Genomic DNA, 24583 nt, shown 5'->3' with positions numbered 1-24583 from the left:
GAATGCCATGTCTGAAAATGTAGAAGTAGCACATAAAGATGATGTATGGTACATTGATTCAGGTGCTTCGAACCACATGATAAGTCATGGGGAGTGCTTCAAGGAGATGAAAAACCTGGAAAGACCAGGTTTTGTGGAAACAGGGGATGACACTGCTCATCCAATTGCCCATGTTAGAGATATGCCATTGTTTATGCAGGGTGGCAAAGTGAAGTACCTTGCAAATGTACTTCATGTACCGAACATAACAGAGAATCTGGTTTCAATTGGCCAGATGATTGAGCAGGGTTTGCAGGTTCAGTTTAACCCTCATGGTTGTTATGTTGAAGACTTCAAAGACAAGTGCAAGTTGGTTGCAAAAGGCAATAGAGTGGGCATAATGTTTACGTTGAATATAAACATGCCTGAAGTGAGTGCTGCGATGTTTGCAAATGGTTCAGGAATTGTTGCAGACACAGACATTTGGCATAAAAGAATTGGACATGTGAATGTGCAGAGAATGAAGTCTATGCAGACTAAAGGAATTGTGACAGGGCTGCCAAAATTTAAAGTTGAAGGTATGCAAAGAATATGTAAAGGTATGCAAAGAATATGTGAAGGTATGCAAAGAATATGTAAAGGTATGCAAAGAATATGTGAAGCATGCCAATTTGGAAAGCAAACAAAGCATGTATTTCCACGTAACAGATATGTGAGTAGAAATACACTTGATGTTGTGCATTCAGATATATGGGGTCCTACGAAGACCATGTCTATGGGAGGCTATAGGTATTATGTGACATTTATTGATCCACACAAGGAAAGTGTGGGTATAGTTCATGAAGGAGAAGGGTGAGGTGTTCACTCACTTTCAGGAAAGTTATGGTTGAAAAGCAAACAGGAAAATATGTAAAGTGCCTAAGGTCAGATGGAGGGGGAGAGTACTTCTCCAATGAGTTCTCTGAATTTTTGAAGAAGAATGGTATTCGGAGACAGTTTACATGCAGATACACTCCGCAACAAAATGGAGTTGCTGAGCGGAAAAACAGGCACATTGTTGAGATTGCGCGAGCATTGATGGAAAGGAAGAATATGCCACATAGCTATTGGGCTGAGGCTGTTTCTACAGCAGTTTACATCATGAACAGGACTCCAACTACAACAGTTACAAATAGAATCTCTTTCACATGCCCTTCATCCATTTCTTGTCCAATTCATAAAAAGCTTTGTAACCTTGTCCCCAAAGATGTCTCCTTTCTTTTCTTTCTATTTTTGAGAGCAGAAATACAAGATAAAGAGCAAGAATCAGAAATTGATGCAGAGAAGGAGGAAGAAAACTTAAATGTCACCACAGTCTCAAAGCTAGAGAAAAGTGAGATTTTAGAAGAGGAAGAAATTGATGTTCAAGCTGAGGAGAAAGAAAGTGCAAATCTTGATGTTGCTGAATTTAGGGCTTTCACTGTTACTGAAGAGCCCTCAGAGGAAGCAAGCATATCATGATGTAACTCCATAGGAGAGGTTTACTGGTAGAAAACCTGATTTGTCTCATCTGAAAGTCTTTGGATGCATTGCATATGTGCATGTGCCAGATGAGCTGAGAACTAAGCTAGATCCAAAAGCTGAAAAATGTGTGTTTATTGGATATTCCCTTGAGCAAAAGGGATACATGTGTTATAACCCTGCTACACGTGATTTGAGGGTAAGCAGGGATGTTGTTTTTTATGAGATGAGCAGCTGGTATGCTGCTGAAAAAGAAGCTGTTGGGGCTGATGTGAGTGAAAATGTGGTTGCACAGAATGCAAGTCAGTAATACAGTCTTTGAGTGGACCACGAGAGTCCTCATCTAGTGGTTCAGTTGATAGACCATGGAGTGGCAGGCTGCGTCATAATACCAGTCCTGCAAATGTGATTAGTACATCATATAAAGGAAAAGAGAAAGTGGTTGAGCCCCTTGGTATGCCTGACATTTCTGCAGGGCATTCTCATGTTGATGGAGAGTCTAGTGGCTCAGAGATGAGCCTTGATGAGAAGCTTGGGATACCAGCTCTATGAGAACACCTGGTGTAAAGAAGGCTATGGAAGCCATGAACGCAAAGCTGCGAAGATCTAGGAGAGTGAAGAATCCTGTGCAAAGGTTTACATATGATGGTTATGTGGCACATCACTATGCATATATGGCTAAGGTTGTGCAGGTTATAGAGCCCACATGCATTGATGAGGCTATTGGAAATGTGTGTTGGGAGAAAGCTATGGATGAGGAGATGGATGCACTATATGGAAATGAGACTTGGGATTTAATGCAATTGCTTGAAGGCAAGAAAGCCATTGGATGCAAGTGGGTGTACAAAGTAAAACATAATAGTGATGGAAGCATAAACAAGTATAAGGCTAGATTGGTAGCCAAAGGGTATGCACAGACATATGGCATTGATTATGAGAAAACTTTCAGCCCAGTTGCCAAGATGGCAACAGTGAGAGTTGTGATAGCAGCAATGGTCTTTATATCAGATGGATGTAAAGAATGCACTCTTGCATGGGGATTTGTAGGAAGAGGTGTATATGTTGCAGCCACTTGGTTATGAGGATGTGAGTCATCCCGAGCATGTTTGCAGATTGAAGAAAGCCTTGTATGGCTTAAAACAAGTACCAAGAGCATGGTTTGACAAGATTTCTGAATATCTTGTCACTATTGGCTTTCATATAGCCAATGCAGATTTCTCGCTCTATGTGAGACAGAGGGGTTATGCTTGTTGTCATCTATGTAGATGACTTGATCATTACGGGGGACCATGATGCAGAGATTTTTGATGTAAAGATCTTGCTTAGACAGAAGTTTGAGATGAAGGATCTAGGGGAGCTCAGATATGTGATGCTGTGAGCTCAGAGAACAGACTTACCTCAAAGAACACGACGCGGTTGACAGAGAGCAAACAACTTGCAAAAACATAAGAGACAGCGAGTGAGAATAAGAGAAAGAGAGAGAGAAGATCTGGGTTAGAGCAATGGAGCAGACCGAGGAGGGGAGGCAAGGGCCAATCAGATGCAGATCGAGGAGAGGAGGCGAGGGCAACTGAAAGCAGATCGAGAAACGGGAGGCCGTAATAAGGAGGACGTCTGTAGATGAAGCAGGAATACCGCTCGAATTCAAATTTAGCTGCAACATTGAAGGAAACGGTTCTGCATGGAGTGGTGGCAAACTTGCAACCTGCAAGAGAATGAAACATTTAAGGAGGCGGCTTTGCATGGAGTGGTGGCGGACCGCAACCTACGAGAGAATGAAGGAGCTTTGCATGGAGGCGGCGCGGTGCGAAGTAGTGCAGGGGTGGCCACGTGACTTTTTGAGTTGACAACGAGAGAGCTCAGACACGTAGAAGGGGAACGTTAGCTGGGTTAGAAGAGAAGAGGAGAAGAGAAGAGGAGAAGAGAAGGCATGTTTCACTAACGTGTCCGGGCATTTTGCCCTTTTTGTCGTCGCGCCATCACTTTATGGTTTCACATTTCACAAATCGGGCGGATAGTCACGGCTAGGTGCTTAGCAGACAAAGTTTCTTGGGCGGACGATTTCTCCCGAACGTGTGGAACCATTGCATTGCGGACGCCATATTTGAACCCTTGGAGGATGGATATCAATATTTACTGTACATGGCGAATCCTCCTCTCCGTCTACTCAATTTCATCTCCGAGCAAGAGGTGTGTGGCTAGGCCTTCCTCCCTCATGGTTCCAAGACGGCGCGTTTCTTTGCGAGGTTCTGAAACTCCAGGATTGATGGTTTTTCCCAGGCAGCGGAGATCCGAACGAAGAGAGGAGAACGTGGCGAGACTGAATCGACCGTTCCGGAGAGACCGTTGTTCGAGGTACTCTTTTTTCCCCCTCAAAAGAATCAAAAGGATACGTGAATCCTTTGGAGTATTCTATGTTAACATGCTATCCTTACCTCAAGTTAAATTTACAGTCTTGCATTAGAGACAAAGGATCAATCCATCTGTATGCCATTCGCATGAAACCACTGAACTATCTCCGAATACCATGCACATGTATGTAATGGTGGTGACCATGTCCCCAAGGAGGCTGATCTGGAACTGTCAAGACGGAGGTTGTATGCTAGGATGTAAACTCTCAGCAATGACGTAACGCCTTGTGATGTAAATAAAGCCAACCACATGACGTATAGACATGTGCTTTAGTATCATATTTTTGATTTCTTTCCTATAAAATTAGAGAGAATTTTGTAAGATTGTCTTTCTTGAGCTTGATGGGTTTGCCTGTTCTAGACATCAATGACTTGCGCATGACCATTATTCCAACACTTAGACTCTTCAACAACAGAGGCTTTAAGCCTCCCCACTCAATGCACCAAATACGATGATGGGAAATTTGCATAGAGAATACGTCGAATTGCTTCATTAGGATACAACGAGGCCTTGAAAACTCCTTGACGTGCCCATGGAAGACTTGTTGATCGTAAGATTGCCAATAGGGCCCAAGATGAGCCTTGCCTTGGGTTCTTCTTACATCTACTCTAAGATAAATTGCTGTTGGTGTAAAGAAAGCAAGGTGTATCATAGTCACTATTGTGGTATGTAGTACACGCTCTTAGAGAGCAAGATGTGCAGGCTCAAAAAAGCACTTGGCTAGAGGGCATGGTACTAGTGAATTGGATTGATACCTACTTCATGAAATAAAGGGTGCCTTTTCTCGCAAACCCTGTAGGAAAGTACACATGGTCATTGTTTTCTATTGTCGCATGCCTTTTACCTAGACTACTAAGTTAACTAGGCAATTTTTGTGGTGTATTAACTTGAGAAAGAAAGGCACGTTAGACACTTGGTTGGGTCCCAAAACCCACTAAAGGGCTTGCGATAGATGTGTTGCTGGAAAAGTGTATCAGGTTCTAGGTATTAGTTTGGTGACAATCTCCTAGCAAAAGATGTCACTTATGGACTATGGTCTTAGTTTTTTATCACGATCATTGGATTAGATGCCATGTGTCATCATGTGATTTAATCTTGGGCTAGTTAGGGTTTCATCACTATATGTCCTTTGTTTGATATAAATATTTTGACGATTTGCAATAGAAGATAGTCGTGGAGTTCTCTTCTTGCTGCACATGTGCTTCTTTACGTCCGTGTACGGGCACATCTCCACTCCAACATTTGGTATTAGAGTAGACTAAAGTTCAGAGCAGTGTTTAGGGTTTCTGCGCAAGTTGCTTTAGGATTTCAGTTGGTCGGTTTAGGGTTTTAGCTGGCCGTTCTAGTGTTAGAGCTGGTCGTTTTAGGCTTTTTGCATCTCCACGGCGGCAATGTGCTGAATCTATTCTAGGATTTGGATAGCTCGTTTTAGGCTTTCAAGTTTTTGCATGTCCACGGCAATGTGCTGAATCCGTTCTAGGATTTGGACAGCTTGTTTTAGGGTTTTTGGATGACTGTGGGTTGTTAGGGTTTCTCTACAATACTAGACTTGCGATAGCTTTTTTTTTTCTTTTGTACCAATCCAAACTACATACTCAGTCCATACACAGCTCCTTGTCCTGTATGAGAGATGCAACTTGCTTTGTTTCTACTGGCACAGACCTACATGATCTTTTATATTGTTGATTTTTGTTTCTACTCCTACCCGTGGGACCGCATATACATTGTATGTTGCCAGTCTCGCTTCAACAATTTTCCAACCTCCTACAGATCGGGGATAAGCATCTTCACGAAACTTATAGTTGACACATCTGTTTCGGTAGAGGATAAATTGGATGGTACCAATTACTCTTTGTGGGATAGCAGAGATGCTCAAGCATTGTTTGCTGTTGCTTTTGTGTGTCAAGAGAGCAGTTATATCTCATTAACGTTTTGCAAGGCAATGTGGGGTACTTTAGAAAGGGTGTATCGAGTGGTTATGTAATTGTGTCACCATTTGGCCACCCAAATGGTCCTTTTCCATGCTTTGAGCCTTGGGCTCTGGACTAGTGCCTATCTCTTAGGCACTAGTGGATTGGATCTGAGAGGTGTCGTGGATTTGGCTTTTCAGTGAGCCTGTTTGTGCTTGGAAATGTGAGGGCAAAAGGACGAAAGGACTAGATGTACGAGAGATCAGAGCAAAACAACACAGCATGAAATGGGTGAGTGAGTATTGAGTGAGTATATATGATGGTGAGTGAAAATATGTACAAGAGCCCTCTGATGTGAGGTGACTCTGAGTAGAAGACCAATGCAGAAGCAAAGACGATGTTGGAGTTGAAGCACGGTCGATGACGAAGGCTCGTGTCGATGTGAGGCAAAGGCACTCCAAAAGGTGGTCGGTGTCGAAGGCTCGCGTCGGTGGATGCAGAGGCACTCCGAGGTCATTGTGTGGAGTGGAAGGTGAAGTGATGATGATGCAAGCTTTGGTGACAAGGGTGCTGCGGTACCTGAAGGGTGATGAAGAGCATAAATGAAATGATATATTAACGTCTCTAAGAGGCCATGATGGCCTATGAGACCAAAATTGAGAGTACATCTGAAGTTGGTGTCTCATCAAAGAACAACCAAATGAAACTGAAAAGTACAATAAATTGACTATCTTACAGTTATAAGAACTGTAAGTAAGGCTCCTAGATGATACTGAGTAGAAAATATTGAAAAATGTATACCAAGTAGATCCATGTATGCCGATTAGTTGAAGTGCTGCCCTCTCCTTGGATCAAATATCTCCGCCATGGGGTTGTCTAGAATGGAGAGGTTGTAGAAGCGATAATGGCTTTGATCTGGCGATGGTGAGGATGCCGTGGTCGGGATCTTGGTGGGCGTGGCCGGCGAGTATGACATAAGACGACTGCTCTATCAATGGTGAATCCCTGGGAGCGTGGCTGGTGTCTTGATGGACCGATGGACGAGTTATCAGGAGGTGTGTGTTAGAAGTCATCTCCTGTCCAGTTTTATACACCAGGGCCTTTGTTGTGGGTGTGCCCGCCCTTATCAGGTGTTTTGTCATTTTTCCTCACTCCCCGCAATTTTCTCCTATTTTTTCCATTTTTTTGTGGCTTGGGAGGCAGCCCTGAGTTGGCAGGAGGATCCATTTGCTGGCCGACTACATCAGATGTGTGTATTGGAGCTGGCCGACTGTATCTGATGCAGTTGTGGACCCTCAGAGCTGGCCGACTGGCTGCATGCTGCTGGCCGACTGCATATGCAGTCGTGGAGCCTTTTTCAGTAGGCCGACTGCACATGTGGGGGCATATAAATAGGCCCCCACCCCCATACCACTCATTGTATCATACCGGGATCTTCTTGTGTATATCAGAGCAGAGTTACACGCCTACATCTCTCTCTCTCTCTTGTGCTGTTTTTCTGCATGCGTTTTTTGCTCGTGTTCCCAGATCTGGTCATCATCTCCGCTGCGTATTTTGACATGGTATCAGAGCCCTAGGCTCTAGATAGTTCTTGGGATTTGTGTGAGCAAGAGGGGGACTGTTTTGCGGGTGATTGGTGGACTGTTTTGGACTGTTCGGGAAGAGGAGAAGCAAGAGGACGGCGGGCTGATTTGTTGGACAGCCACTTGTAGGTTTTAGTTCTTCTTTGTTCCCACTCACCCACCCTATTCAGAGTACATCCCCGCAATGGCAGATCTGGTTGAGATGGCCGAGAGACATGTGAAGACCCCGACACTCCCACGTTCCCGGTGGACCGTCAGTTGGACGGGAGCAACTACGGCATATGGAAGGTTATGATGGAATCTGTTCTGGAGTCCTACGACCTCGCTGATTTTGTCGTTGTTGGTGTTCCACGGCCGGAAGTTGAGGAAGGGGAGTTACCGTCGATCCGAAAGGACCGGGATGCTCAGACACAGATGTGGGATCGTGTCAACGCCAGGGTTCGTTCGTTTATCTTTCTCAACTGCACACCACAGGTAATCAATCATGTAAAGCACATGACGCTGGCCAGAGGTATATGGCAGCATTTGGCCTCACTTTACAACAGGGTATCGCCCATGAAGAGGATTTCCTTGGAAGTACAGATGCGGGTTATGAACCCTGCAAAGTCGTCGACAATGCGGGAGCATATTAACAAGCTGCAGGCTCTTCAGAAGGAAGTTCTTCAGGCTGGGAAGGAGATATCGTCAGATGACATGGCCATCACGCTGCTTTCACATTTGCCCTCTTCGTACTCAGCATTTTACTCGTCTTTGATTACCAGTGGCAGGCTCAGCACCATCACGTGGGAGGAGCTTGTGCCCATGGTCCTGGACCAGGAGGAACGATTCACGAACCCTCCTCAGGGTGGAGGTTCGGAGGCCTTAACTGGCCAACGGTCGAAAGGCTGTAACTCGGGCAAAGGGAAGGCTTCATCGGAGAAGTCTTCTGAGAAGAAATCCGACGCTGACCGCGAGAAACTGAAGTCAGAGAGGACCTGTAATGATTGTGGCGAGAAAGGCCACTACTGGAGGCAGTGTCCCAAGCGGAAGACCGAGAAGGGTGAAGACTCCTCAGTAGCAATCATGAAGACTCCGGCTTTTGTGCACCTGGAGGTGATGGACAACGATGCTTCATTTTCTTCAGGCATGGAGGAGATTGGAGGACTCTCCGCAACGGATACCCGGGAGTGGATTCTCGATAGTGGTGCTTCCAGGCACATGACTCCTTCCCGTTCCGGTTTACAGGATCTCTGCAGGCTTTCTGGTCACATTCTTACTGGGGATACGTCCACTATCCCAGTTCACAGTGAGGGCACGATGGAGATAGTTCTCGATGGCAGAGGGGGGAAGCATTCCTCCCATGTGTTGTATGTTCCGGCACTTGGTTTTCATCTGTTGTTGTCAGTGCATCAGGTTTGCAAGATTGGCGTACGGGTGGAGTTTGATGAGCATTTTGTTGCTCTCCGGGACAAAGCAACAAAGCTGCAATACCTGAGGTGAATCTGCGAAGTCACCCTCATCCATCCACTTCGCGTCCATCGGTGAATAGTTCTTGAACTTCACAAGATAGCCACGGGAAACTTTACCTTGTACTTTTCTTTCCTTGTGTGCCAATATCTGCTCGAAGAACCTCATCAAGTTCCTCCACTTTCGGCTGAGCCTCATGTGATACATTCTCAGGCACATCCCCTCGGAAAGGTCTAAGAAGACTCACATGGAATGCATTGTGAATCCTCCAGTGATCTGGTAGCTTCAAACGATAGGCCACCTCACCGATCTTTTCCAATATCTGAAAAGGTCCATAATAGCGCATGCTCAACTTAGGGAATAAGCGCTCTTTACCCTTCATCTTCTTGAGCTTGGCTTTCTCAAAACGCAAAAGAACCCAGTCACCCATTGTAAACTCTAATGCACGCCTGTGTGAAGCCTCTATGCTGAGAGGACCGGCAATTTGGACATGCATATGTATAAGCTATGTTTGGCCATGTTGTATTCAGTTGAACTCTCCCTTGAATGTGAATAAAGAAATACCGAAAGGGGCGCCAACCTTTGGGGCCAATAGGTGTCGTTGTTTTCTTGTAGGAGCGCTCTAGCTCCCTTTTGTTTGTTTACTTTGCTGACCTATAGTTGTGTTAGGGCGACAGTTTGTCTACCGCACTTTGGTTTCTACTAAAGGACGGTTTTAAGGTTCCATTGTCGGGACCATCACCAACTTTCCTGAGGGGGCGAGCTCGTGGTTGTCTCGAGGAAAGTCGTCGTCGTAAATTTCAGCAAGATGTGTGATCAAGAAGAAGACTATGACTATGGGGAAGAGGAAGAGGAGTCGTCCACTCTTGAGAGGACTACATTTGAGGATATACATGCTGAAGGATAGACTACAGTAGATGCACGTTATGAGGATGTAACGCAGCCATAAGAGATGCCAAGTAAAGAGGAAGAGGATGCCCAATTCAAAGCCTGATTGGTAGGGGCAGTGGATGTGCTCATGCAGCTCATGCAAAGTGAAGTATGCTGAATTTATGAGTATGTGCCTGTAACATGCGGAAGCTCTGGGAGTCTTCTTTCAGCCCTAAACACCACTTAGAACATGCTGATGCAAAAACGCAGACAGAAGGGAGAGTAGAGAGAGTGAAAATTCAATATATTCATACGGTACAAAAAGGTACCCTAAATCTATAGCCATAGGCTGCCTTCCTGAAAAGGTGGAATACACCCAAAACAGTCCTATACTAAGGACCCACTCCCTAGTGGAGTGAATGAATGAATCAATGAGCACAATTGCCTATTTATAGGCCCTTGGACAAAAGGAGAACTGGCCGACCAGCAGTTGGCCAGCCGACTGGACAAAATCTCATAAAGCTTGATGTGCTTGCAGCCGCCTCTCATCTGGTTCAGCCGACAATCCTTCTTGTAGTCGACATTACCCTCCTTGCAGCCGACAGGATCCAAGTCCTTCTCCAAGTCCACACTAGCCAAAACAGCACTTTATGCTCCAACTTCTAGTTCTTAACATCTTTTTTTGGCTGCCCCTTTTGGACTAGCGTTAGGATATGTCCATGGGCAAACATGCACATGACAGCCCCGTCTACTAAACTTGATGACGGGATTCCAACCTATTCTTGGATGACTATCATCATCCCACTCTGTTCCCCCTGAGTCCCTCTGTCATCCATCTGTCTCTGGCAACCCTTTTCACTTCATTGAAAACCCAGCCCAGTCTCCAAAACCACTCTGACTCTGAATAATATCTATGCATCTGCTCTATCCAGTCCCCAATCCGTTCCTGCCTTGTCTCTGAACACTGTCTTGGTCTTCATTCCTGAGAAGTGAGTATGGCACTCTCACTCCACTCCTTGGAGGATAATCCTCCCTTGGGACATTGCCAGAGAACCTATCTGGCTCACAGGACTGCCATCCCCTCTGGCTTTGTGGAACACCACCAACAAACCTCCTGGGAGCTCTTCCCGATCTTGTGTTCCTTGCCTTGGGCTTCGTATCCGTGCACTTTCCTGTACCTTGGACCTGTACACCATCATATGGGACTAAAACAGTGTTTAGCCATGTTGAGCCTGATGCTCTGATACCAATGTAACACACGGAAGCTCTGGGAGTCTTCTTTCAGTCCTAAACACCACTTAGAACATGCTGATGCAAAAACGAAGACAGAAGGGAGAGTACCCTAGTGGAGTGAATGAATGAATCAATGAGCACAGTTGCCTATTTATAGGCCCTTGGACAAAAGGAGAACTGGCCGACTGGACAAAATCTCATAAAGCTTGATGTGCTTGCAGCTGCCTCTCATCTGGTTCAGCCGACAGTCTTTCTTGCAGCCGATAGTACCCTCCTTGCAGCCGACAGGATCTAAGTCCTTCTCCAAGTCCACACTAGCCAAAACAACACTTTATGCTCCAACTTCTGGTTCTTAGCATCTTTTTTTGGCTGCCCCCTTTTGGACTAGCGTCAGGATATGTCCATGGGCAAACATGCACATGACAGTACCTCCAGCAACCACCTTCAGTGTAATATGGCTACTATGCGGAAGCGTGCTTAATGATGATTAACGCAAAGCAATAAAGATTAACGCTAATCACATGCTCATGACATAGAGTAGAGAGAAGGAGAAGAGAGACTCTTTACCTAACCTACTCCTACTATATATTACTGAATGAATGAGTAATTACAATGATTGTCATAGATCCAATGTAGATCTAGACTATGAATGCTATGAATGAACTTATGCTTACTGTTCTCCACTGTGCGTTAATGGAAAACGCTGATTTGGAGATGTACTTGGCTGATCCAAACTGTTAGACTGCATGTCCTTGGTCTTGGCTTTGCAATCTCTCTCTCTGAATGATTATGAATGATCCATGACTTGCCTTTATATAGGAAAGTGATAGCAAGTCGTAATCAGGTCAGTTTTCACTTTTCAGGCCATAAAAATTCATCAAAAATGTGTTCATATTGTGCCCATAATATGTCCCAACCATTAGTACATGTCCTGGGCACCTATTGGGCCACCAAATTGGCTCCAAACTGCCCATAATCTTCCTCTAACTTTGCCCTTCAGGCGGCTGTTGAAACCGATCACGTCAAGTGGGAATAGACTCCGTTGGACACCCACACGCGTAATAGCACAACTTAATATCACAATTTGAAATGGACAACTTAATAACAACTTGAAATTGAAATGAAATGAAATGAGATAGATGGACACCAGCACTGGGGCCGGAACGGGCCGACCCCCCCCTCAATATATAATATATTATTGGGAGTATTTAACAAATACAATGCTCCATGGGTTCCAAGAACCAGATGATGTCCATGTGCAAATGAATACAATACCAAACAAAAGGCTCGAAGGCGACGTTCGAAGTAGAGCGACCACCGGAGTGGTCCAGTCTCTACGGTCCTGTGCCTTCACTGGACTCCGTGGAGAGCGCCCCACTGGTGTTCCAGGACCACTCACAAACATGCGCTCCCGTACTAACGCCTGGCTCTCCCGATCTCAGTACCTTTGGACCGTGGTTTTCCAAGAGCTTGGACTACCCGGCACCGAACGGGTGTTGCAGTGGAGAGAATCCCTTAATCAGATTTATCACAAAGTACTTTACTTAAATCTGAAAATTCACTTGTGGATGGCAGATGGAAGACCAATACCCATGGTGTCTGTGTGCAGCTACTTGAGAGGGACACCGAGACACAGCAGCAAGTAGTTGTTTTGGGAAAAAGTATAACCTCCTGAAGGAAGGAGATGCCGCCTATGAAAAGGAGGCACACCCGCCTGTAATGGAGAAACTACCACCCGCTGTGCAGGTCACAGCCACCTTCTTGTGGAGAAGGAAGAAGAGTAGTAGCCGCCACTTTGAAGAGAAGCCGCCAGCAAAAGGGGATGAAGCGCACAGTCAACAGCCACTTGCTGGAGTTGGAGCGTAGCCTGCTGCTGCTGGTGGTGGACAACTGCGTGGCTGCAGAGCTGTGACATGCAGCGGAAGTCTTTGTATTGGAAGATCCTGTCACACAAATGCTCACACCGTCTTCTGTATCCTGAGTTTCGTGAGTTTAGCAATCCATTTCATTACTTCAAACTTTAAAGAGATGAGAGAGAGAGATATGAGAACTGTACACCAGATTGGGTCCCGAATTACCCTCTGAAGGGCCCCCTATCCCGATAACGAGATAGTATTTGCTTTATTTCTTTAGAGAGAATGACTGTGGACTGTAGATAAGCCAAACGCAAGATCTCGGAGGATCGGAGAGTGGCTGATCTGTAAACTGCTGTAGAAACACCTCGATGACTTGATCTCGAGCCTATGCACTCTTCCCAAGGGCATGAGGAAGGGCTGCACACCTGAGGCTGAGAGAAGAAGAAGGTGGACTGTTCTACACTATGTTAGAATGCTGAAAACACTTATGAATGCTGTGTTACCTTCACCAGATGACTGCTGCATGTATGTATGATGCACAGAAGGCTGGACACTGATGCACACAGCAGATTCAGGGCTGGAAACTGCTGTAGACTGAATCTTCAGGGCTGGAAACTGCTGTGGACAGAAACGCAATCCTGTAGAGATGCTGTGGGACTGAAACGCATGAGAAACAGGGGCTGCAGACTGCTGCTGTACGGCTGGACAGAAAACGCAGAGAAGCTGCTGTACGGCTGGTCAAAAACGCAGGACTGTTGTGCTGTTTGCTGGCATTGAACTGGGCTGATTTGGATGCTGAATCTGGACCTGAATGGATGCTGAATCTGGACCTGAACTGGGCTGATTTGGATGCTGAATCTGGACCTGAATGGATGCTGAATCAGGGCTGAATGGATGCTGAAGGCAGGCGCCTAGGGCCGACTGAAGCTAGGGTTTCTCAAGGGGCTGGAGAAGCAAGCTTATGGGCTCCAAGGGCTGGATTAGTCTAGGGCTGAAAGCAAGGGGTGCTCCTAGGGCTGAGGGGGAGAGCTCTTAGCACAATGAAGACTAAATGAGAAAATAGGCTCTAGGCAAGCCTATTTATACTAACTGGAGGTTGGTCATTTAATAAAGTTTTATATTTATAAATGCCCAATAATGCAAATAATGCTAAATAGATACTAATAAATATGAAAAAATACCAGATAAATCCCAGTAAATTCCCTAAGGCTTCGGGGATGTTCTAAATGATGCACAGGCATATGAATGCATATTATGCAGGATGCAGAGTGCTTTCTGATGCAAACCCTAAGGCTTCTACTGACTCTACATGCATGAATGATTCTGATTCTCTCCAAGTGGGTTAAGGGACTTGACTGACTGACTGACCCGCTAAGGCTGAGGAATGACCTACGTAGCTTGTGCTTGACTTATCCTGGACTGAGGATGTACAATGGGGTCACGGCGTACGACAATTATCATCCTATTGGGTTCTAAAACTATACAACTGCTGCACTTCTGATGATGAGCCATCTTGTCACCATGCACTGAGTGCAGAGTGCATGTGACATTCCCTCCTGATTAGCTTGGCGGCAGGTTCATGGCTTCCAAGTAGTCCGCCAATAACTGGGGGTACTCCTGGAAGAACTCCTCGTCGAGCCATACGGCTTCGTGGGTGCCTCGATCTCGGAACTTCGTATAGAATTGACGAATCCGTCGACCGGAACCATGCTTCCATCGATGAAGAAGGATCTGTTCAGGCTTAATAACTTCTGCCTCGTCTACACGTCTGGCTGCTGTTCATCTGAAACATCAAAGACTTCTGGACCAACATATGGTTTTAGCCAAGAAACATGGAAAACATCATGCATTGTCCAACTGGCAGGCAACTTTAACTTCATTGAGACATCACTTATCTTCTTAACTATTGGAAAAGGGCCAAAACTACGGAATGAAAGCTTGGGACAACGTTTGTCCACTTGTTTCAATCTCTGCTTCATGATACGCAAATAGACCCAATCCCCTTCCTTGAAGTGGACATCTCGTCTAGACTTATTTGCCTGTCTGCTATATGCTTCCTGAGCTTTGGTCAAGCGGTCCTTGACTGACTCAATAATCTCGGAAAATGCTTCCGTGGTTTTATTAGCCTCTAAAGATGGAGACACCATTCTCGTCAAAAGAGAAGAAAAACGGCGACCAAAGGCTGCTTCATATGGAGTCCGTCCGACACTGGATGAATGAGTGTCGTTCAAGATAGCTTGGACCAACGGAAGATAGTGCTCCCATTTGGACTGATGGTCATGACAATATGACTTGAGGACATCAAAAGGCCAATTGGTTATAAATTTCTGTCTGGCCATCTGTCTGGGGATGGAATGCACTAGACAACTGCAACTTAGTTCCAAAGTTTTCGAATAATGCCCTCCAGAAATGCGAGGTAAACTTGGAATCTCTGTCTGATGTTATGGTGCTAGGCAAACCACAAATTGGATACCAATGCTTACGAAACAGATGGGCTTCGTCCTCGGCTGTGGCCGTATGCTTGCATGGGATGAGCATGCAGAATTTACTAAAGCGATCCACAATGGTAAAACACTGAGTGTTACGGGATGCAGTGGATGCTGGTAGAGGCCCTACGAAGTCCATAGATATGTCGATGAAAGGTCCGTCGGGGATAGGCAAAGGTTGAAGTAAACCTGCCTTCTTTGTATGGGGAACCTTGACTTTTTGACAAATCTTACAGGCTTGTACATGTGCATAGACATCACGCCTCATCTTTGGCCAATAAAAGGACCGTTCTAATTTCTCGAGGGTACTGTTGATACCCCTATGTCCTCCAACTAAGGAGTCATGGGCATCGTGGAGAAGAGCAGAACGCTTTTCCTGAGTAACACAGAGACGGTTCTTGTAGAACAACCAACTGTTCTGTACTGAATAGTGGCCAGGCTCAGAAGTGAGGGCCAAACTATATTGAGTACCAAACTCAGGGGAGTCGACATATTGGTCTTTCATACTATCCAAGTCCTTCCCCGTGATTTCGAGAATGGTAGCTTCGTGGACTGCCTGGATGCTGGACTTGCGACTGAGAGCATCTGCTACTGGGTTATGCTTACCAGGGATGTATTCAATCATACCTCCAAACTGTTGGAAGATTTGACTCCACCTGGCCTGTCGATCACTCCACTGGGCACTTGGCATAGTCTGAAGCCACTTAAGTGCTTGGTGGTCTGTTTTCACTGTGAAAGCCTGTCCATAAAGAAAAGGCTTCCAATGTTTGAGCGCTGTGATCACACCCAAAAGCTCTTTGTCATATACCGAATAATTCTTTTTGGCGACATTTAACTTTCTGCTGTAATATGCCACGGGTCTATTGTCCTGCTGGAGGACTGCACCTATGGCTACATTGCTGGCATCGGTGATGACCTCGAAAAGTTCGTCCCATGATGCTAACTTTAATACAGGTGCTTCTGAGGCAGCTTTCTGGAGTGCACGGAATGCATCAAGTGCCTTACCTGTAACTGAGACTTTCTGCTTGCGAGTCTTCACCCCCTTGAGCAAGTCGGTAAGAGGTGCTGCAAGGTTAGAAAACTGATGGACATGTGTGCTATAGGCCTGACAAAGACCTACGAATGAACGGATTTCTTGGGCGGTCTTAGGAATGTCCCAATCTAAGATCTCCTGAATCTTTGATGGGTCCAGTCTAATCCCATCGGAACCGATGATGTAGCCCAAATACTGAACGTCCTTAACACCAAAGATAGACTTTTTGGCGTTTATGAGCCGATTATCTCGCAAAAGTTGCAAGACTTTCTCCACATCTTTCTCATGCTGCTCCGCAGTGGCTGAGAAGACTAGTATGTCATCAAGGAATATGAAAACACACTTCCCAATGTGGACTGCGAAAATACTAGACATCATCTTATTGAACGTTGCAGGTGCATTTGTAAGCCCAAAAGGCATGACTACGAACTCGTAGTGACCACACTCTGTCCTGAAAGCTGTTTTTGGAATGTCAGCTTCAAAAATGCGGACCTGATGGTAACCACTCTTGAGGTCGATCTTAGTGAAAAACTTAGCACCGTCTAAACGCTCCAAAATGTACTCTATCCTTGGCATAGGAAACTTATTCTTGATAGTGAGTTTGTTGAATGCCCTGTAGTCTACACAAAGGCGTGTAGACTTGTCCTTCTTTTGGACAAATAGGATAGGTGCAGCAAATGGGGAGGAAGAAGGCCCAATGAATCCGGCTCGGAGAAGCTCGGATAACTGCTTTTCCAACTCGCCCTCTAAAGTCTTGGAAAGACGATAGGGAAACCTGCTAGGAGGATCTGATCCAGGGACCAAATCAATGTGCTGGTCCTCAGGAATATTCATATTCTTCCTGATTTGCTCTTCTTGTAGCAAGAGAGCAACAAGTTCCTGATACTTAAGGGGTTCAACAGCATTCCTCATGCTGAGGTTCAAAGAGGTATGAAAAGCCAAGTAAGATCTTAGCAAAGAGTTCAAGATGGTGGACACAAGCTCTGTCTCAGGAATAATCTCATCCTCATTGATGAGTTGCTCTCTCAAATCCTGCAGCTTGTTTAAGTGGCTATCATCTCCTTTATGCATTTTTTGATTTTCTAGCTCTCTTTTCAAAAACGAGATTCGAGCCTCATTACGAGCAGCATACATCTGCTCCAAAGTCACCCATGCATTGCGTGAAGAGCCAGCTGAACGAATATGAGGTATAATAGACCTCTGTACTGACAATGCAATGAGTGACAAGGCTTGTGCATCTCTGGCATCCCATGTCTTCTGAGCATTTGTTCTTTGAACAAGCAATGGCTGACCTGGTGCCTGTACCTGTTGTCCTTGTCCACGAGCACCTCCTTGGGGAGGAGTCTCTGAAGCCAATGGACCTGGACGTGGCTCATCACCAGTAACAAAATCCCAAAGACCTTTTGCCACGAGCACATTTCTCAGCATAAAACTCCACAAGGAGTAGTTCGTGCCGTCCAATTTGTCTTCCTTAGACAAATACGTGAATACATCACTTTGCTGTTGATTTGCCATTATGCCAATGCACAATGTTGTACCTGTGTATCAAAAAACCCAATAGCAAGAACCCTGAAAGCAATTGTACTCCACTGAATATAGTTAACCCAAATATGCCTGCACTCTCAATCCTCTAAATGTGCAACACAATGCACCACTGACTGAGTAGAGTAGCAAAAATGGCTTACACGGTGCCAAAATGCCCAAAAAATTGCCCAAAATTAATGCACCCAAAACCTTGCAAAAAACCTGTAGAGATTTCTTTGCAAGAAAATCTGCCTGTATCTGCCAGAAAATTTTCACAAAGAAAAATGCCCAATTTTTAAAACTTGTAAAGCTTACCACAACTGAGATTTCAATAGGTACAGTTCGACTGTAGGCGAACAACAGTTTGAAGCAGTTGTAGAGGTTCTGGTCTGCTGTATGGAGCAGGTACAGTCGAGTGTACGGCGATTGTACGGAACAGGTACACGTAGCAGATGCAATACGAAAACTGCAGTCAACTGTTGACTTCAGATATGCGTAACAGGTTCTGGTCAGTTGTACTGTGCAGGTACGATGACTGTACGGCTGCAGTCGTGGTACTGTACGGAGCAGAGCGAGCGGGTACACAGCAGGTCGCCTGTACGGAATGATGTAGGTCGCCTGTACGGACAGCTGTACGGCTGTCTGTGTAGGACAGTATTGCTGTCTGCGCTGTAGAAGCTGCAAGTGATGGCGTGGACTAGCACGTTCAGAGCAGGCAGAGTGTACGGGAACAGGTACAGTAGCCTGTACGGGTGCTGTGTAGCCGTCCGCGAACTTGTACGGACAGCTCCAGGGTACGGGCAGTTGCAGGCGAAGCTGATGGCGATGGCCTGTATGGAAGGTGGTGTGGAACAGTACGGGCAGGGCAAGGGCAGGCCAACCTGGTTGCTCTGATACCAAATGAAGGCTTTCAGCAGTTAGGGTTAGGGTTTGGAGGTGCTGCAAACATAAACGTGGAGAGCAGAGAGAGAGAACACGACTCTTGTTGTATTCAGTATGATAATATGAAGTACAATAGCCACATAATGAAGTGACCTAAACGATGTGTTCACATGTCCGGCCATAAAGTGTGCCGGGTGGACCAAAACACTTATAAACTGTTATAAGTGAAACTAAGCTAAACTGGGGGAAAAAACCTCCACTAACTGAAGTAAAAAGTGCCCCAGTAATCTACTGATGATCACTAGCACTCCTCTGGGTGCATACACAGCATAAAACCCAACAAGAAGAAGGAATCAAGGTGGATGATTGTTTCTGAAAGCCAATTGGGAGAGGTTCAGAGGGAGATCCGAGAACAAGGTGCCAAGTTGAGAACCTGCGAGATCAAGGACAATGACATGAAAGTGGAGAACTCACTAGAGGTTAAAACTTAACAGAAGGGAGTTTCTAAGGATACCAGAGAGCCTCTAGGACTTGGGGACAATTTCCTCAAGCAAGTAGTGTAGACTAGTGGATGATCCTAAGGAGGTGCCAAGGTCAATGGTGGAAGAGTCTAAGCAAGGACTGGATTTCATCTCAGATGATCAACCAATTCTCGAAAATGTTTGAATCTAGTGCAGAGGGGGTGAGATTAGTGCTACAGGAGTTTCCAAGGGAGCAGAGGAGTCTCCCATGTCAGAAGAGCATCAAAAAGTTGGGAGATGAACCTAAAGATGGACCAAGGCAAGAAAGGAGAAAAGGTGAATGGTTTGCCCCTTCGATGCAAGTTTAGTAGGAGGGGCACACCTTAATCCGGGGTGGGACAAGTATTGGGCACAATATGAATATATTTTAGATGGCTTGAAAAGGGCTGGCAGACCTGAATACGACTTGTCATCAAGATCCTTATAAAAAGGTATGTCATGGGTCATTTGTAAGCATTTAGAGACACGGGATGCAGAGCCAAGACCAACCACCACATCTGGATCAGCCAAGTATATCTTCATATCAGCATTTTCCATTAACGCACATAGGAGGACAATAAGCTTCAATTTATGCATAGCGTTCAAGGCTTGGATCTTTGCCGATCATTGTAATTACTCTTGTGCCGTAGGAGTAGGGTAGGTAAAGAGTGTCTCTCTTCTCCTTCTCTCTACTTTTGTGTCATCATTGGGCATGTGATCAACGTTAATATCTATTGCTTAGCATTAATCAAGCATGTGCATAGTTAGCATGTTACACTTTAGGGTCTCACTATATAGTGCATATAAAAGAAGCCTTTGGTGCCTACATAAAGACATTATAAATATATGTTTTTCTGGTAATCATTCACGTTCAAGAGTTGTATTTTTTTATTGCAGATTTTAAAAGAGAACAAGGATAAACAACAAGCTGATTTCAATGAACGTTTCAAACATCGTAAGACGCTCTAACTATTTGCAACACGGCGTCTTCTTGTCATGGGGATAGGGACACTTAATGATAGGTTTTGAATGTTTATTGAATCTGAGCATGCCACAAGATGGTTACATTGCTTATCTAAACCTGTGTAATAGACTGAATATGGTTATTGCGAATATTACTTAAATTCTTGGTCCTTGAATAGAGTGGTGTGATTTGGCTTGATTATCGAAGTGCCCATACAGTTTTAGCTAGTTAACGATTTCAACAAAAAACAAGGTCTGATGTCAAGTATGCACTTTTGGGCCTGAAAGTTAATGCCAGTCTGGTCTTTGCAAACATAGGCGGAGCTTGATGATCTCTCGCTTCTGGAAGCAGTTACAAGCAATACACCTGGTTATTTGAGCAGGTGGCATGCTTTATGAATGAGAGGCAGCATGGGAGGCAGTGAGGAGATAGGCGGGAGTCTTGATTTGGAACAGCTGTAGGCAGACGTGCTTCTCCTTTTTGACAAGTTTGGTTGTGCATGATCAGAGTGCAGCTATATTTTTTTTGCATTAATATATATAAGGATCTACTAGGTTTAATTTACTTGGATGTCTTTGTATGAGATATTTCATCTTCATCATTTAATGGTGTAAGGCTGTGATTGCGAGCGATACCTCTAGCTCACCTCTTCATTTCCTTTTGAACAAAGAACCAGTTAAGTGCTTTAGAGATTAGTACTTTATTATCAGAATGCTTGTGCCCTGTCTATGGTATTGCTTGGAACCATTAAATTCCTGACAAGTTCAATCAACAGTGAATGCTACCTGGCAGTGTCCATGGTGGGAAAATCTCATTAAATTTAGGGTGAGGTTCTGAAATGCACATGCTCTGCATCGTAATATTTGCATGGTTTGTTGAAATCACCCATCTACATGTGCATCTAGCACTTGCAGCTCGCAATTATGGAGCCTAGGACCTTGTACAAGAGAATTGTGCTCTTCCAGCTGAATCACGATGACAGTATGCAAAACTACTTGCCAGAAAAAAGTGGAACTGTTAGCAATGAATGGCACCGTCCGATGCCATGCATGCATTACCTAGATACTTAAACTTGAAGCTGGCTACATTTGGAGAGGGTTTCTGTGGTTGGGATAAGTAATAGTGTGTAAGCATATCAGGGGCTTTTGGTTTTCATTTTTGTTTTTAGGTACAGATGTATGTATGTGGAAACATGTCATAATGGGTGACTTACTGTTGCTATTTCTGTAGGACCACCAAAGGCCCTTGATGAGGATGAGACCGAATTTTTGGAAAAGTTGGAGATGGTGAGATTCACCTTATGTTCAGACGGTGTAGATTCATTATGAGTTTCAAATAGAGGGAAGTTTGTTGAATGACCTCTCATATAGTTGGACAGGTCAAATAGGCGAGGAGTTGATGAAGATACATCTTGGTTTTTTTAAATCCATGTTTTTGCTATATAGAATGGAATTCTACTCTTCCTTGCATAGAGGTTGCATGTTTAGGTGCAAAACAATTTGCATGTGTTGTAATTATGGGATCTTGACATATTGTAGTACAAAAGAGAGCAAGAAATGCAGCTGGCAAATGAGGAGTCTCAGCAGCTTTTAAATTTCCAGGTGGATAATGCGTGACCCCTTTTATGTGTGGTCTGTTTGTATATACAAAATAAATCCACTTTGTGACAATTTTGGTTTGAATGTGAACGCTTCATGTAGTCTTTCACATGGTAAGATGTACATTATTTTAATATGCATTTTTTTTTTTTGCTTGGGTGCAGGCAGCGGTGGCAAGTAGGACAAATGCACCTGAAGAATCTAAATCATCTTTTCAACAACCAAAAGAGGTGGTTTTTCAGTTCTCCTTTTACATGAGGATTGCCTGCTTTTCTATCATGTTTCATTGAATAGTTAACCCTTAGTTATCATTGCTCTAAGTTCATGCTATGAAGTGTAAACGGAGGCTATAGAGGTACTTCTTAATTGTTCCATTCATGCGAGCATGGCTGTTAATGCTGCGAGGTGTCTTCTATGACTGTAACTTGTAGCCTAGCTATACGTGGTCACAACTAGGAAACAATTAGACACACGAGGCACATTAGCCAGGTCAGGATTCAAATTGAATCCCTGGAGGTCACCGGTTTATGTAGAGAAGGGGTTGTTAGCCTTCTCTATGTCATGCTTTCTAAGTGCTTGCTTTATGAGAGTACCACTACTGAGTCCTAGGCATCTTGGCCAACATTCAATTTGAATCCTGACCGGCCTTATGTGCTTCATGTGTCTGATTGTTTCCTCATGCTACACACCACAGAGTCCTTGGGCATCTTGGCCCTATCACGGGCAAGATTTCACAATTACTGAACACACTGTCTCCATATACATGCTTTTCTGGGCCTTGCTTATTGGGGTCGTAATGTTTTCACCTCCTTATTCCAAAACATGCATGTGTTTAACAGGTGCCAGTGTTACAGAAAGAGAAAAGGCCTGTGCCAGTTAGAACAGTATCAACTATGATCAGGGTAAAGCCACAACCAAAGAAGGCTAAAGTTGAGAACATTTTGACAACATCCAAGGAAAGGCATCAGCCCACTCTCATACCGGCTGCTGTAAAGCCGTGTCCTTCAAAGGCGGTTTATGAGGGTACAAAGTCCCAAGAAAGGAACACCACGTTTCTAGCCCAAGGGCTGGTTGCATATGGAACAGACAGTGATGAAGAAGATCAAGAAGATGTGTGATTGAAAAGGCCCATACTGATGTGCTTGATTACCACAGATGTATGTTTGTATGGCGCTCTACCAAAAGTGCATAAATCTTTACTCAAAATATGCAGTGTTTCAGACGTGATCGAGGCAGCAGCTTGCCACTTCAAAGTGCATTGTTTCAGAGCTAATTGATGACATTGTCTTATCAAAGCCTTTACAAAGTGGTCTAAGTAATCATATGTTTGTAGAAACGATTGTGGACATTTGAAACTGGTGTTGGATTTGGTACGTTGTGGGAATGCATTTTGGAGTAGAAAACAATCCTTGCTTAATGCTAGCTACTTTTGAAAGGTTGCAAGTGTTTGTGTTGTTCCAAATGCAATATAGAGGTTTGAACTTTGAAAGGCAAGTTTAAGGCCATCCTTTTTAAGAAGAGCCTCCAAGCTCGAATTTTGTTTGTGCCTCTACTATCTAGAGAGAATGATGAGCTACAGACTAGGGTCAATAGGTGCACCAGTAGGTTGTTCATTTTCTTGCGCATCTGTAAGTTGATGAGGCCCCAAGTACCTTATGCTATCCTTTGTTTAAATTAGGCAGGCCCCTAACACCTTACCCTAACTTGTATAGGTAGCGGGTATATGCCTTGTCACAATGACCTACCCAATTTCATCCTTTCTAAGACCAACATCCCTCACAGATGCAACTTCTCTCTTGGACCTAAGGTATCAAGAAAAGCAACTATAAATCTCTAGATGTTGAGCTTTCTAGGAACATCTCTACATTTCAAGCATTGGTGTGCCATTGGATATACACCCTTACAAAATTTGAGCTTTTTTGATTGCAATGTGTCACAGCATACTCTGTAGCATTATGTGAACAAAATGAAGCACTTTTGTTGAGGAAAAAGCTCAAATGTATGCAAATATGATTGAGAAGAGATTGTAGCAACTTAGGCTTACCATCCAATTGAGCAATTTATTAGTCACTCCTTGTTAGATGAAGCACCTTTGTCAAGGAAAAAGCTCAAATGTATGTAAATGTACTTGAGAAGAGGAAGAGATTGTAGCAACTTAGGCTTACCATCCAAATGAGAGATTTATCAGTCACTCCTTGTTAGATGGAAGAAACTCTCTGTGAATGCTCCACTCCAACGTAAAGCCTAAAGGGGTGACCATAATTAATCGTGTTCTCCAAAAAGTGGTTTGACATGCAATATGAAATTTGCTTAAATAATAAGTGATTGGCACAAGCTACATGACTTTGAGTCACTTCTAAGTTGCTATGTATGCTCCATGTTTTCACTATTAAGTGTAGGCAACATGAAACCCGATATGGGATTGAACAAGAAGCCAAAGAATGGTTTTTTTTTTGGGTTAGAACACCAAGAAAAAAACAAGAGGTTTCGGGAGGGTTCATAATGGAGATGTGTATCAACATTTTAAACATTTCACGTCAAAGTGAATGCATGATGATTGTCTAGGTACGAGGGGCTCGTTGAAACAATAGTTTTCTTCTACGTGGAAGACTTTCCAAGGAGTGGAAGGCTAAAAAAACTTTCAAAATGTAAGGTATCCATTTCTTAAGGATAAATGATTGAGATGCTTAAATGGAAAAATTGGTGGATTTGGGATATGTTTGTGTTTAAGTGAAGTTCTTATCTTAGCCTTGTTGAATCATGTGTTATTGGGTCTTGCTTTCGAGCTGCACAAATGCAACTACCCG

General features: G+C 44.3%; 1 protein-coding gene across 1 annotated transcript; it reads left to right on the top strand.

The window, feature by feature from the left end:
- Positions 1–3518: 3518 nt before the first annotated feature.
- Positions 3519–23270, top strand: LOC147622950 (NEFA-interacting nuclear protein). Its single transcript, XM_086822562.1, has 7 exons — positions 3519–3669; positions 3760–3834; positions 20112–20169; positions 21409–21464; positions 21717–21779; positions 21941–22006; positions 22616–23270. Exons 1-7 carry the CDS (start codon positions 3622–3624, stop codon positions 22892–22894), a joined length of 645 nt encoding a protein of 214 aa, XP_086678688.1. The 5' UTR covers positions 3519–3621; the 3' UTR covers positions 22895–23270.
- The last annotated feature ends 1313 nt before the right edge of the window (positions 23271–24583 follow it).

This window comes from Cibotium barometz, chromosome 28, assembly GCF_041138505.1.
Source record: "Cibotium barometz isolate CiBa-2024 chromosome 28, ASM4113850v1, whole genome shotgun sequence".
NCBI classification, from domain to species: domain Eukaryota; kingdom Viridiplantae; phylum Streptophyta; class Polypodiopsida; order Cyatheales; family Cibotiaceae; genus Cibotium; species Cibotium barometz.
The sequence above is the reverse complement of the archived record's forward strand: the minus strand, read 5'-3'. Positions and strand labels throughout refer to the sequence as shown.